This window comes from Indicator indicator, chromosome 9, assembly GCF_027791375.1.
Source record: "Indicator indicator isolate 239-I01 chromosome 9, UM_Iind_1.1, whole genome shotgun sequence".
Classification (NCBI taxonomy): domain Eukaryota; kingdom Metazoa; phylum Chordata; class Aves; order Piciformes; family Indicatoridae; genus Indicator; species Indicator indicator.
In genome coordinates this window covers 3,975,709-3,989,386 of record NC_072018.1, presented here as the reverse complement: position 1 = coordinate 3,989,386, position 13,678 = coordinate 3,975,709, and the positions used below count along the sequence as shown (strand labels likewise).

The following is a 13,678-nucleotide window of genomic DNA, read 5'->3' as shown; positions in this document are numbered from 1 at the left end:
TTCCAGCTCCTTTTTTCTTCTATGGTAAGAAGTTGTGACGCTGCTGCTGAGGCAAATGTGTAGCCCCTATTGCTTTCCACTGATCAGCTCAGGAAACAATCCTGATAGACTCAGAGTGGTTTGGATTGGAAGGGACCTTAAAGATCATTTAGTTCCAGTTTCCCCTTCCATGAGCAGGGACCGGGATAGGTGGTGATAAAAGAAAATAGAAATGTATGCTGCCTCCCGATCATGAGTGGTCATTGATTGCCATCTCACGGGCTTGACTGAAAGCTTATTATTAAACAAGGTACAGAAAGAAAGTTTCTGAAGTATTTAGGAGAAGGTAGTTTATTTGGTCCAAGCCTTTTGTCTCCTCTTTTTGCTCCAGAAACTTATTTCACTGGCACTTCCACTGTGGGTACAGGGTGTAGCAGGTGCCTCTTGGGAACTGAAGTAATGGTTGATGGAAAACTGAGTATATCTAATAATAGGCAGTGTTTGTCAGATAAACCAGATGTCTGTCAAGTCTGGATGTTTGGAATGGAATGTTTGGGGGGTGTCTTCTGGAGCAGTCTGAGCCAGGTTTCATTTTACGTAGGAAATCTGAGGTTTTTGCATAGTAGTGAGAACCAAGCAACATGGGATCCAGACCTCTTCATTCACTTGTGCTCAGTAATTCTTGTGAACGATGCCAAAGGTAGACACCAGTGACTCCCAAACTGCATGCGGGTCGTGCCGGCGGTCTGTGCCTCCTCACTTCCAAGCCAGTAGCTAGAAGTTATGCGATACCATTCTACATGGTGATCCGCAACCTCTTTACCCTCCCTTCCCAGGGCTCAGCAGCAGCAAAAGGTCTAATCATAGGATGGTCCAGGCCAGAAGGGACCTCCAAAGGTCAGTCAGTCTGACCTCCCTGCAGTCAGCAGGGACTCCCCCAACTAGATCAGGTTGCCCAGGGCCTTGTCGAGCCTCACTGAATATCTCCAGGGAGGGGACCTCAACCCACCTCCCTTGGCAACCTGCTCCAGTGTTCCACCACCCTCGTAGTACAGAACTTGTTCTTAACGTCCAATCTAAGTCTGCTCTTCTCCAGCTTAAAGCCATTGCCCCTCACCCTGTCACTACAGGCCCTTGCAAACAGACTCTCCCCATCCTTCTTGTAGGCCCTCTTCAGGTACTGGAAGGCTGCTATTAGGTCTCCCCAGAGCCTACTCTTCCCCAAGCTGAACAACCCCAGCTTCCTCAGTCTGTCCTCGTAGCAGTGGTGCTCCAACCCCCGAGCGTTCTTCTGGCCCTCCTCTGGACCTGCTCCAACAGGTCCACGTGCATGATGTGTGTACAATCTGAGAATGATGGTGTTGGAAAAACAGCATAAGTATCGCGTTATTTTGAAAGTATTAAGTAACGTAGCAACTTCTAAACATCTTTTCAAGTTTTCTTCCACTTAATTTTGAAAGATTGTATTGTATTTAGGTAGTTTAAAAGTGATGCTTCACAGAACTGCAGAACGGTGAGGGTTCTGTTGAAGAAACCTCTGACGGTCATCTCTTCAACTGCTCTGCTAGAGCAGGATCACCTAGAGTGAATCATAAAGTAAATCACACAGGAAATTCTGTTCTCATATCCTTAGAATACAGGCATGGTTGTTTCCTCAAGTGAGTCTCTTCAGTGGAACCTACCAAAAAAAAAACTTAGCATCTGAATAAGAAATCTTCCCTTTTTTTCCCTTATTGCAACAATGTACAGGAACATTTTGCTGACTTTGTGTTAACATTTCGTTAGGAGGTAGGTATTATGCCATGAGGTAACTTTAAGTAGCTTACAGAAGTGCCTGTCAGTGGGAGACAAACAGACAGAACCTTGCTTCAATCAGTGATTCTTTCAGTGATCCAAGGGATATCAGCTGCTGGATTAATGCACTTTGTTCTTTTCTTCCCAACAGGAAGCCTAAAAAGGAAGAACATCTTAGTGAAGAAGCTGCCAAGGTGATTTCTAGCCTTCCTGACTTAACTTTCATGCATGCCAAGGTGTTGATGTTCCCAGCCACATTAACACCTTCAACAAGCTGCCAAGAAAAGGTAGACTAAAGTGATGTGAATTGGACAATTTTTTATTGATTTTTTTTTCTTTCTTTTTGTTTTTAATTTTTTCTTTTCTTCCCTCGATGGGTCGTAAAAAAGCAATCCTGCTTAAATTAAAAAGAAAACAAGTTCAGATGATTTGTTGGTAAGCAGCACTAGAAAGGTATACATAGTAATGTATATTTATTTACATACTGGAGTCCTAAATTTATATTAGAGAAAAATGTAAGTAATTGGGGGTAAATCTTTTTGAAGATCTATTCTTTTTTTGTTGTGCCGGGGTGTATACATTTATGTCTTTGTGAAATACACTGGTGGTGTCCTTCTTACAAAACTTGAAAAGTTTTAAAAAAACAAAACAAAACAAAAAAAATTTAAAAAAAAAGTCCTAGAAACACATCATGAAAACTTCACAATCTGTGAAGTTCCCCCCTAAAGGTTTTCGGCTTGCATTGAGCATCTTCTTTTTTTCTTACCTGCATATATTAAAAATATTTATTGCTGGGGAAAAACAAAAGCAAACAGCAACAAAGGGTTCCATTGTCCCTTTATGGGTTTGCAGTTACTGTTTCTTTAAAACCCAACAATTTCTTTTGTGTTTTAAGGAGCTTAATGTGTGCTTTTTCCTTTTCTCTCCCCTTGTTTGATTGTTTGGCTGATCGATTTTTATGTTTTTAAAACTTTGATGGTATATGTCACTATATAGCCTTTTGAAAGGTCTGCTGTCAGTAGCTTCTTGTTCCAGCTATGGGTCACTGTCAAGACACTTGATTTTTTTTTTTTTTCTTTAAATTATGTTTTTTTCTGGGGGTCATTAGAAGGTTGTCTGCTTTTAATCAGTTTGATTTGGAAAAGAAGGACCAAAACTATATGAATGTTTTACAATGAAATTTACCTGTTCAATTTTTTTTAATGTTCTGTTGTACCACTATTTCTGTTTGATTTTGCACAGTGTAAAATGACATAATCATAGATTGCTATGGTTTTAGGCTGTATATACAGTAAAAAACTATGGGTTGTAAATGTCTGGGGAAATTCCTATGGAAAAAAGAGAGCTATGTAGAAGAACCTCTGAAAAAGGTCAATGTGCATGCCCAAGGTCTTTTGAGATTTAAGTGTGTAAATTTCCTTTTAGCTTACACAAAATAAAATAATTTAAAAGATACATATGGATACAGTCTGCTATCTTTTGGTCTTTCTCTACAGGACATTATTCGCATGGCCAACCGCTGTAGAATCCATGCCCTGCGTTAGCAGCAGAACCTTCTAATCTGTGTTGCTCAGTCCCACAAACCAAGCTTGTCAGGGTCCTGCAGAAGGAGAAGCAGACCTTTCTGGAATTGTCCTGCCTCTTTCAACGTGCTGTGATGTAGGCTTTTGTTTGTCTCCAGCTTGCCATCTGGCTCGTAGGGCAATGGGGCTCAAGAAGTGTCAGTATTTTGGGTTACAGACATCTTCAAAATCATCAACAGTACTCAGCTGTAAGGAAGACAAATGGTGAGGTGAGGAGGGACAGCTGCTTCTGCTTGTTTCTTAGCTAGAAATAAAAAATGTAAGCCTAGCATTTGCTTAAATTTTGTAACAGGTTAGTTTGCACTGTAGCTCTTCAGGAGGGTATCAGTGGATTGTATGCAGATAAAGCATGCTTTGGGTGCTGATATTTCTTGAGGGCGCTCGGCATGAGCACAGACTGTCCCACGTCTAATTTTTACTATGTGCACAGCTCTTCAAGTGCTCAGTAGTCACCAACAACTAGTTCATCAGTTAACATTTAGTTCTGAGAAATCTCCACTTCATTTTCACAGAATCGTAGAATCATTTTGGTTGGAAAAGACCTTTAAGATTATCGAGTCCAACCATTTTCTAACTCTGCCAAGTCTGGTGCTAAACCACATCTCTGCCTCTTTGAAACACATTTGGGGATGGGGATTCAACCACCTCCCTGGGGGGCCTGTTCCAGTCTTTGAGAACCCTTTCTGTCAAGTTTCTTCTAATATCAAACCTAACTCCTCTGATGGAACTTGAAGCCATTTCCTCTCATCCTATCACTTGTTACTAGGGAGAAGAGATCAACCCCTACCTGGCTCCAACTTCCTGTCAGAGAGTGGTAGAGAAAGGTCTCCCCTCAGCGTCCTTTTCTCCAGACTAAACAACCCCAGTTGTTCTTTTATTGAATTCTTTATCATCTGAAAGTCCTTGACTCAGAAAAGTTACATTTTCAAGTTTGTCACTAGATGGTTAGCTGAAATGTTGTCTTAGCAAAAGGAGGCTTTTTCCTTCTTGAAATGTCCTCAAGAGGTGAGTTCTATACAGATTTCCTAGCTTTGTGAACACAGGAATTTCAGTGAGTGGTGGATATGGAGGATTGAGAGAGCAGCTCCTATGGTTGTCATAATGTAAATTTGTGGAGGCTAAATTGGTTCCTTTGCCTTTTAATTAGTACTGCAGAGTCCAGTGCTGTGGTGCCAAACTGTACCCTGTGGGAGCTGAAAAGGTTTTATGCAAAAGCCATCAGCTTTACCATGTAGCCCCAAACCCACTTCTGTTTGCTGCTTCTGCAAGTTTTTCATTGGGGTACTGAACTTCATGCCTGTTACATGGCTAAATTAGCTTTGCTAATCTCACAGGTTTAGCGTGGTATTGGTTAGAGCATGCTGGTTGCATTGTTCCGTTCTGGTGTGGGGCTGCTGCAGGTTAAAATCAGCCCTGTTGTTTTCCCAACTGTGGTGTGTCCCTTAAAGCCATAGTGGTAAAGCTGCAGCAGAGAGCTATAGCTATTGTTTCAAGGAGAATATGTTTAGGAGCTGACTCACGATCCTTGTCTGACAGCCAGTGGACTCAAGTATTGAGGAGAGGTGGGGGTGGAAGTGCCAGCTGCAAGTTGATCTTTAGTCTCCTCACAATTGCCTCTAGAGGCAGCTGCCCATTTGTCTTCCAGTCTCCCAAGTGCAGTGCTGGTGGCCTGCTGTAAATGGGGGAGGGGGGAGAAACACCAGGGAGAAAAGGAGATTTCTCGTGTGACTGATGTCCCAATCTGAAACTTTGTGAAACCAGGTAGTAACTAGAGTGTATTTATGGGATTTTTATGTCCTTTCTACCACAAAAAAAAAAAAAAAAATTTCACACTGCTGAAAGTCATAAATCTTCCATCTAAATTCAGGCTTCTAAGGTGGGTGCTGCTTGCCTTAAAACATAACACCGCTTTTTTTTTTTTTTTCTTCCTATCTTAATTCCCTTTCTTTGTCGATTGTGAGATGGACAGACAGGCTGCTCAGCCTCTCTTTTCCTACCTTGTACAAGAAGCTTTCTTCTTATGCATAAAGTTTTGCCTGGCAGATCAAGCAGCCTCAGGGCTGTCCTTTCATGCTGTGTGCATTGCCACACTGTGCCTCACCTAGTTTCATCTTGCTGACAGGTTTCTGAGCGGGCTGGAGATTGATGCTTTCTGCACATACGTGTTGCTGTGTGTTGTCATCAGGCTTGTCAACGTGTGTCACCCACCACTGTCACTGAGTGGTGAGGTGCTTGTGTGCTCAGCCAACAGAAGCAGCAGAGGACACTGGGTTCAGATGCAACTGCCTGAGTTGGAACACGGCCATGAGGCAAAGTCCAAAGCTCCCACTGTGAAGCGAGCTGCAGGGCCCTGAATGACTGCTAGGAAGAGCTGGACTCTGCTTGCATTATCCAAAAGGCTACACTGTGAGGCTCCATGGTTCAGTGCTGACTTAGTGAGAGCATTACCACCTGCAGCAGGTGTTAGCAGCCCTGTATTTCCCATGTTGAGAGCTTCTCAGAGTATCGTTAGCTTGACAGATTCATTTTGAGATCCAAAAAATAAAGCTTGCAAATAGCACACGCAGGTGCCCTCAAACACCATCAGTGTGTATTCAAGTTAACCCTTCAGCACACCAAATGGCACAGGATTTTATCTACTGCTGAAATCAGCATGTGGAAGGTTCTGTTGCTGGACTGCAGGACTGCTGCACTTGGGCTGGATATCAGAGTCTGTATAGGATGGAATGGAGACTTAGCTCAGTCTGTAAGATGGATCAGCCTTGGTCCAACTGCTTACAACTCTTTGGTGCCAGTTCTGCACCTCTGCATAATAAGAAGGGGCACACTCTTTACCCTCATCTAGTCATACTTGGCAGCAAACAATTGGTCACTTTCAGAATCACAGAATGGCAGGGTTTGGAAGGGACTGTTGGACATCATCTAGTCCAACCCCTCTGCTAGAGCAAGATCACCCAGAGTAATCACACAGGAAATGTTCAGGTGGAAATGATGTTTAAAATTCCAGAGTGATCTCAAAATACAGGATAGTTGCAAAATACACCTGACTCTCATTTATAAAAGCATCTGGCATCTAATAATTGCAGAGCACCTGCTTGGAGTGTCTGCTACAAAAGCAGAAAAGTTTTTTTTATAATCTAGTCTCCATGGCACAGCCACTAAAGGCAGCAAGCAGCCTGGTCTGCTCACTTAGGTGAACCTTGGACCTTGAATCCCCATCCTTGGAGGTGTTCAAAGGAGGCAGAGATGTGGTTTTGAGGAACGTGGTTTAGCACCAGCCTTGGCAGAGTTAGAGAGTGGTTGGACTCCATGATCTTAAAGGACTTTTTCAATCCAAATGATTCTATGAAAGGGTCCAGGAAGAAACAGCACATTCAGATTCAGAGGGCTAAAAAACAGGGTAAGGAGGAGCTGGAAGGAAATGTTGAGGGGAAGGTCTGAATAGGGGAAATGGGAAAGTGAAGCAGGACTTGGGAGTGTAAGCAGCTGGGATAGCTATAGGAAGAGCAGGTGGTGGAGAAAGTGGGATACAAGCATGAGGAGCCAGGGCATTTGGAAAGGAGAGAAAGCCTGGGGTGGATTACAGGCACACACACTGTGTCCACTGGCTGCTTGTCTCCAAAACCTGGAAGTGAGCCTCAGAAGCCCAAGTCTCTGTGTTACTGTGCTGCAGATAGAACGTGTCAGCCCCACTGGGTGGGCATAAGTTGCCTGTGTGACAACAACCTGCCTTTGGTTATTTTTGGTAGAGAGCTGCACTGCAGGCACAGGGGGGTTAGATGCAGCTGCTGGTGCCTGTTTTAGCATTCAGACAAGTCCAGCTGTTAGAAGACCTTTCTTCCAAAATTATTTTTACATAAAGAGGTGCACTGTAAATCAAGGCTGTAGGTGTAAAATCCCATTCTCAAAAGCAAAGCTCCACTGCTGTGATTTGGAACTGCAGCTTTAGCCCTGTGGTGCTTCTGCAATGTGACAGTCATTACTTACACATCATCCTGTCTTCACCCAATCCTCACCTCATGCCCTTTGCAGATTTATTCTTCAATCAGCCCAGCACAGTGAAACTATTCTCTGCAGGGCCTCTTTTTCATGTGGCTGAGGAGAAAGGATGGCCTTACGTGGAAGCCATGGAGCAGGCACAGTGAAGTGTGATGCTCTCCTGGTTTGAAGCAGCTGGCCATAGCAGCTTTTTTTGTAGGAGGTCACTTGTGCAATGCTGTCATTTGGTGCTCAGCATGGGATGTACAGAAATGCTAATTCTCCTGGAGGCAGTTGAAGCACTTAGGAGCTTTGTTTATTTGATATACAATCAGGGCCCTGCAACATCAGGGGCCAGGTGCCTGTGCTAAGCACCCGAAACTGATGGAGCTCATGTTTGCATCTTGTCAACCTGCTGTTAAACCTGTAATACCAATTGTTACCCACTGTTGTTAGACCTGTAGTATCCCTTGTTACACTGCAAAGCTGTTTGAAACGCCCTCTGCTCCTCTCTTTAGTTTGTCAGTGATAGCTGAGAAGGACTCAGCTGACAGAGGCATCACACACATCTCAAAGGCATAGGAGAGTGCTCACTGTCATACATCTGGATTCAATATATGGCCACCAGAGAGAAGTATGATCCTAGGTTAGAGGCTTTGAATCTCCCTCTGGAGATCCAGTGGTTTTGTTAGGATTGTACTCACCTAATACTAGGGCCTATATCTGCAGAGGTTCCTAATAGTGTTCTCCTCAGAGGAATTGGATTGTGTGCATTAACCAAAGCTTTGGACTGCTTGTAGAATGTGAAGGGGTAAAAAAATGCCTCTCATGGAAATAAAAAAGATCTGTGGCCCTTTGGAAAACGAAGGAGATTCTGTAACTGAAGACTAATTCAAAGGAGGATACAAATTAAAATGGTGTAGATATTTTTTGCTGTTTGCCTAAGCAGACAATGATCTTTCTGACATGGTTTTCCACATGCTTGAAGGTTTTTTTTGGCATAATTTTGTATCATAGAATTATTTTGGTTGGAAAAGGCCTTTTAAGATTAAGTCCAGCTATTATCTAACTTTACCAAGTCTGGAGCTAAACCATGTCCCCCAGCACCACATGTATGTTTAAAACGTTCTTGTGTGCAATCAGCTCAACACAGACATCAAAATGAAGCTGAGCCTCTCAGGCTGTATGCCCAAAGGTGCTCTACTGGGCTCCCATCTGTGTCTTCACTGTTTGTATGACCAAGGTGGCATTTGCTGCTCACCCTCTGCAATTGTGTGTACTGCTGTGGCTGGTCCTTGTTAGGTCTCAGTCATTAGGGGTTCGTTGGTGTAAAGGCATGGCCAGTCCCATGCATTTGCAAGGCTGACACCAGGTCTCACAAGTAAATCCCATCAGAATACAAGTAGGTTTCCTGCTGTCCTTGTGTAAGCCTCACCTCTCATGCTTGAAGCAATGAAGCTCTTAAGTGGGGGAGGTTGGGGAAGCAGAGGGGCAGCTTCAGATCCACAGCCCTGTCTGTGCCTTTGTCTCTGCTTTTTCAATGAAATGTGCCTCAAGTGTTTCTTTGCTCTGTAAGTGATAAAACACTTGCTGTTTGTTTCCCTCAGACAGTGAAGAACCACAGTGAGGGCAGCTTGCTGAAGCCAGGTATGGTTTTCAAGATGGCCTTAATCTTATAAATGACAGGAAATGTTGTCTAACCTGAGCTTTACACAAGGAGAGAAAAGCCAGATTTTTGGATCAGACCTTCAGCTGTTGACTGGCCTCCAGCTACTCGGGAGGATGTCTCATAGGAAAAGAAGTTGTCCAGCATGCCTCAGGTAGTTGTCTGTGTGCTATAGTACAGAGAGCATTGAAAACCTTGCTGCAGTGCAAACCCTGAAAACCACTGTGATGTTCAGCTGTGTCCTCGTGAGCTGTGTCACAGCTGGCCTGGCTTTGCAGAGGGGAAAAGCCTTTTGGACTTCTAAGTGGTGGTGAAGGGAGTTAAATCCAGCTGGTGGCCAATCACAAGTGGTGTTGCCCAGGGCTCAGGGTGGAGCCAGTCCTATTTAATATCTTTATTAATGATCTGGACAAGTGGATTGAGGGTACCCTGAGTAAGTTTGCACACAACACCAAACTGGATGGGAGTGTTGCTCTGTTTGAGGGTAGGAACCTTCTTCAGAGGGAGATGGATGGGCTTTTTTGATGGGGCAAGGCCAATTGTATGAGATTCAACATACAATTGAATCTCATTTGTACTCAGGTCCCAACAACTCTATGACTGCTCCAGGCTTGGAGCAGAGTGGTTGGAAAGCTGCTCCACAGAGACCTGGGGGTGCTGATCGACAGCCAGATGAAGATGAGGCAGCAGCGTGCTCAGGTGGCCAAGGCAGCCAACAGCATCCTGGCATGGATCAGCAGTAGTGTGACCAGCAGGGCCAGGGAAGTGATTCCTGCCCTGGACTCAGCACTGGTGAAACCACACCTTAAGTCCTGGCTTCCATTTTAGGGCCCTCACTCTACAACTCCTTGAAAGGAGTGCTCTGTAGTTGCATCTACCTATGCAGCTTCTCAGTCTCTTCTTCCTGGTAACAAGTGGAAATAGCCTCAAGTTGCCCCAGGGGAGGTTTAGACTGGACATCAGAATAAAATTCTTGACTGAAAGGTTCTCAAAGACTGGAACAGGCTCCCCAGGGAGGTGGTTGAATCCCCATCCCTGGAGGTGTTTCAAAGAGGCAGAGATGTGGTGCTGAGGGACATGGTTTAGCAACAGACTTGGCAGAGTTGGAGGCTGGTTGGGCTGGGTGAGCTGAAAGGACTTTTCCAACCCAAATGATTCTGTGATCTTGGGGAGAGCAAGCCCTCCCAGCCCACCCATGCCAGTTGTGGTGGCACTTGGTGTCTCTGAGGAATTTCTGTAACATCCCAACTCTAGGAGTAAAAGAAACAGACAAAATGAATTCTCCCTGATGATATTTCTAATTGGTAACTGCAGTCTCTATCAGTATCTAAAGAACACACTAGTCAGAATCTGCCTTTGTTCTTGGGATAGCAACAAGTCTTGGCCACAATGATAAAGGGAAAGGGGGGGCAGCCCTGCTGCTCCTGCCCCAAAAGTCTATCCCAGCTTGCTTTTCCAGAGTCAGTGAACAGCTATATTGGAGGAGCTGGCTGATGTATGGTGGGCTATGCAGAAGCCATGTTGTGCTCATGGCAGACCTGGTTCTGTCTGGTGTCTATGCTAGTGTCCCCTTGGGCTGTCACTCAGGTCTGCAGATCTGTGATACTGAGTGAATAGTAATTTTTCCTGTGGTCAGAGCTGGTTTTTCAGGTCTTGTTCAGCTGGGGGAAAAAAGGGTGTGAGGAGACTGCCTGGAAAGAACAAGTGAATGCTGGCAGCTGTGTGCAGGCACTTCATGAGCAGCTGGACTGCTGGTGTTCTTACTCCCTTATGCTCACTAGTCCAAGGAGTTTACAGAATACAAGGCAACAGGTTTTGCTGGATCACTTCCTAAGGCCTTCTAGCTCCTCACAGCAGCCTTGGAGAAGAATCAGGGAGCAGCTTCCACAAGAGTTCAGAGCAGAAAGTATCTAACAGGCTCTTTCACAAATGCAGAGGCTGGCTCAGGGTCCATCAGGTCTCTTCTGATCATGTTTTGGCTTTAAACTACAGGGAGCCTTAGTGTCAATACAAAAGCGTGGCTGTTTTGGAAATAAATTGAAAGCAAGCATAAAGTGTCCCACACACACACAAACCTTGGAACCCTCCTTTTCCTTTCCTCTCCTCTCCCTCCCCAGCCCCAGATCTCGTCAGATGTTTTGTCCAAATCTCAATAACTTGTACTCAAAACCTGTTTGCACATGACTTCTACTACCAGAAAGGTTGTTTTTTTTCCCCATAGCTGTGTTATTTTATTGAGTGCAGGGAGTGTGTTTTCATTAGGAGCACTAAAGCCTTTTGTCACTTGGTTAATGCAAGTTAAGAATCAATATGCAGCTGGTGACAGGTGTTTTGCAGCTGGTGGCACTATTGCAGGTTACTCCACTTTCTCTTGGACTGAGCTGCCTCCTTCTCTGACAATGGCAAAGTGAACATTTGTATGGCTGCTTTGTGCTCTTAAGTGTACAATTTGCCTTCATTTTCCATTTTGAAGGGGTCTTCTCCCTTTCTTTCTATCTTTGTCCACTTAAATGAAGGCTGCTTTGGCAACTTTCCTCCTCCGTTGGCCAGGAAGGAGGGTGCAGGGTGGAAAGAGAGGACAAACAGCTGTCTCTTAGGTTTCAAATCAGTGCAGCTCCTTAGCAGGCTGGCAATGTGAGTTCAGTCATTAGGAAAGCTGCTCTTTCATTCAGGAGGCAGCCTGAGCCAATTCTCTCCCAGTCCAGGACCAAAGAGGTAGGAAGATTGGTCCTTTCCAGCTTGTAAGACCATTGCAGCTGGGACAGGCTTCTGTTGCCAGTGTTTCATTCAAGCAGTGCAGTGGAGGACCGTGCTGGCAGTTCAGAGGTCAGCCTGTCTCACAAAACTGGTGGAATATACCCATGCCTTCTGTGCTTGGAGTCCCTCTTCTTGAGAGAGCCACCTTCCACTGAGACTGAGAGTGGATGGAGGAAGGAGATCTGGATTTTCTAATTGAGCTCTGTTCAGGTTCAGCCTCTGAGTTGAGCAAGAAAATGAGTTGGATGGAGTCAACCCCTCAGGTGCTATTAGTACATCAGAATCATGGAATTTTGTGTGAAAGAGACCTTTAAGATCATTGAGTCCAACCATTCTCTAACTCTACCAAGGCTGATGCTAAACCATGTCCTTCAGCACCACATCTCTGTCTCTTTGAAACACCTCCAGGGGTGGGGATTCAACCACCTCCCTGGGGAGCCTATTCCAGTCTTTGGGAACCTTTCAGAAGTGTTTTTTAATGTCCAACCTAAACCTCCCCTGGGGCAATTTAAGGCCATTGCCTCTCCTCTTACCACTTGTTAGTAGGGAGAAGAGATCAAACCTTGCTCCAACCTCTTTTCAGGGAGCTGTGGAAAGCCTCCTCTTCTCCAGGCTAACCAACCCCAGTTCCCTCAACTGCTCCTTATCAGACCTGTTCTCCAGACCCTTCACCAGCTTCATTGCCCTTCTCTAGACCTGCTCTACCACCTCGGTGTCCTTCTTGTACTGAGGGGCCCAAAACAGAACCCAGGACTCAAGTAAGGTGTGGCCTCACCAGTGATGAGTGCAGAGGGGGATAATCACTTTCCTGCTCCTGCTGGTCACACTATCCCTGATCCAGGCCAGGATGCTGCTGGCCTTATGGCCACCTCAGCACACTGCACGAGCAGTCCTGCACATTGGGCTAGTGTATACCTGAAGCTCCAAGTGATTTCTGCAGGACTTGCAGACCTTGCTTCAGTGTCATAGAAGATGTTTGCACCTGGGCTGTGGCTCTGCCAAGCTGTTGTGTTGTATGTTGGGTTGAGTTGTGTCATTTATATGCTGGAAGATATACAGAACCCCTAGGAAAAATGGTCAGACCAGAGCAGGGTTGATGCACACTTAGCTAGAGCCTAACTAGCAGTGGTGAGGTGTCACCTAGCCCAGACCTGCCTAGTGGCACTGCAGCATTAGGGAAGATAGCTCAGGACTTACTGTCAGCCTGTTCCTGAGTGTTCTGACCTCTGAAGTGTGTTTTGGTTTCAGGGATGTGGGTGGGGAGGATGGCAGCTGAAATTTCATTAGCAAACCCTAGCCCTTGCATGCAGGCATCTGCCTCGCTGGCCTCGAGATCTCATCCCTCCACTTCTGATCAGCAGTCTTGTTTTGCAGGTGTGAACACAATGTCACTGTCCTGCTCTACAAGTGGCAGTGGAAGGAGCCGTGGCATGCAGTGGCAAGGAGGACTGACATGTGGACATGTTGTGCAGATTTCCCAGTGTTGCTGTTAGAGAAGTTTGTCTTCTGAGGGATACAGAAGATGCTGTCTACATCTCTGGGGTCTGGAAGATGAATAGGCCTGTAAGAAGGCAGCAGATACCAGTTAGCTGCAGGAAGGTTAGTTAGTGGGAAGAGTCCTTTTTTCTCAGGTGCTCTGTTGTTTTCTCCATGAATTTTAATGGCTAATACCCTTCTGCTACTGCTCAGTGGTCCTCCAACCTGAGAGCTTGCAGGGTGGTGCCATCACTACTGACAACAGATCAGAAAACCCAAGTAGTGCAGTGCTGGACTTGATGACCTTAAAGGTCTTTTCCAACTGAAACCATTCTGTCATTCTGTGACTATGCTACCCCAGATTAAATATTTCCACCTTCAAAAGAATTAGTCCTACCTCCAAATGTTAAAGAAACGTTTCCAGATGCTGTGTTGTGCTGCAGGC

At 45.2% G+C, this 13,678-nt stretch overlaps 1 protein-coding gene across 8 annotated transcripts in view; it reads left to right on the top strand.

Moving 5' to 3' along the window:
- The window catches only part of AFTPH (aftiphilin), a 37,551-nt gene extending 35,453 nt beyond the window's left edge, over positions 1–2,098 (top strand). For 4 of the 8 annotated variants that reach the window (XM_054383894.1, XM_054383893.1, XM_054383891.1 and 1 more), the window contains 2 exons: positions 414–416; positions 1,925–2,098. In XM_054383894.1, coding sequence (XP_054239869.1) covers positions 414–416; positions 1,925–2,069 — 148 coding nt within the window. In that variant the 3' untranslated portion in view covers positions 2,070–2,098. The remainder of the gene's footprint in view (positions 1–413; positions 417–1,924) is intronic. The other 4 variants (XM_054383896.1, XM_054383895.1, XM_054383892.1 and 1 more) reach the window with 1 other exon arrangement.
- Positions 2,099–13,678: the final 11,580 nt, after the last annotated feature.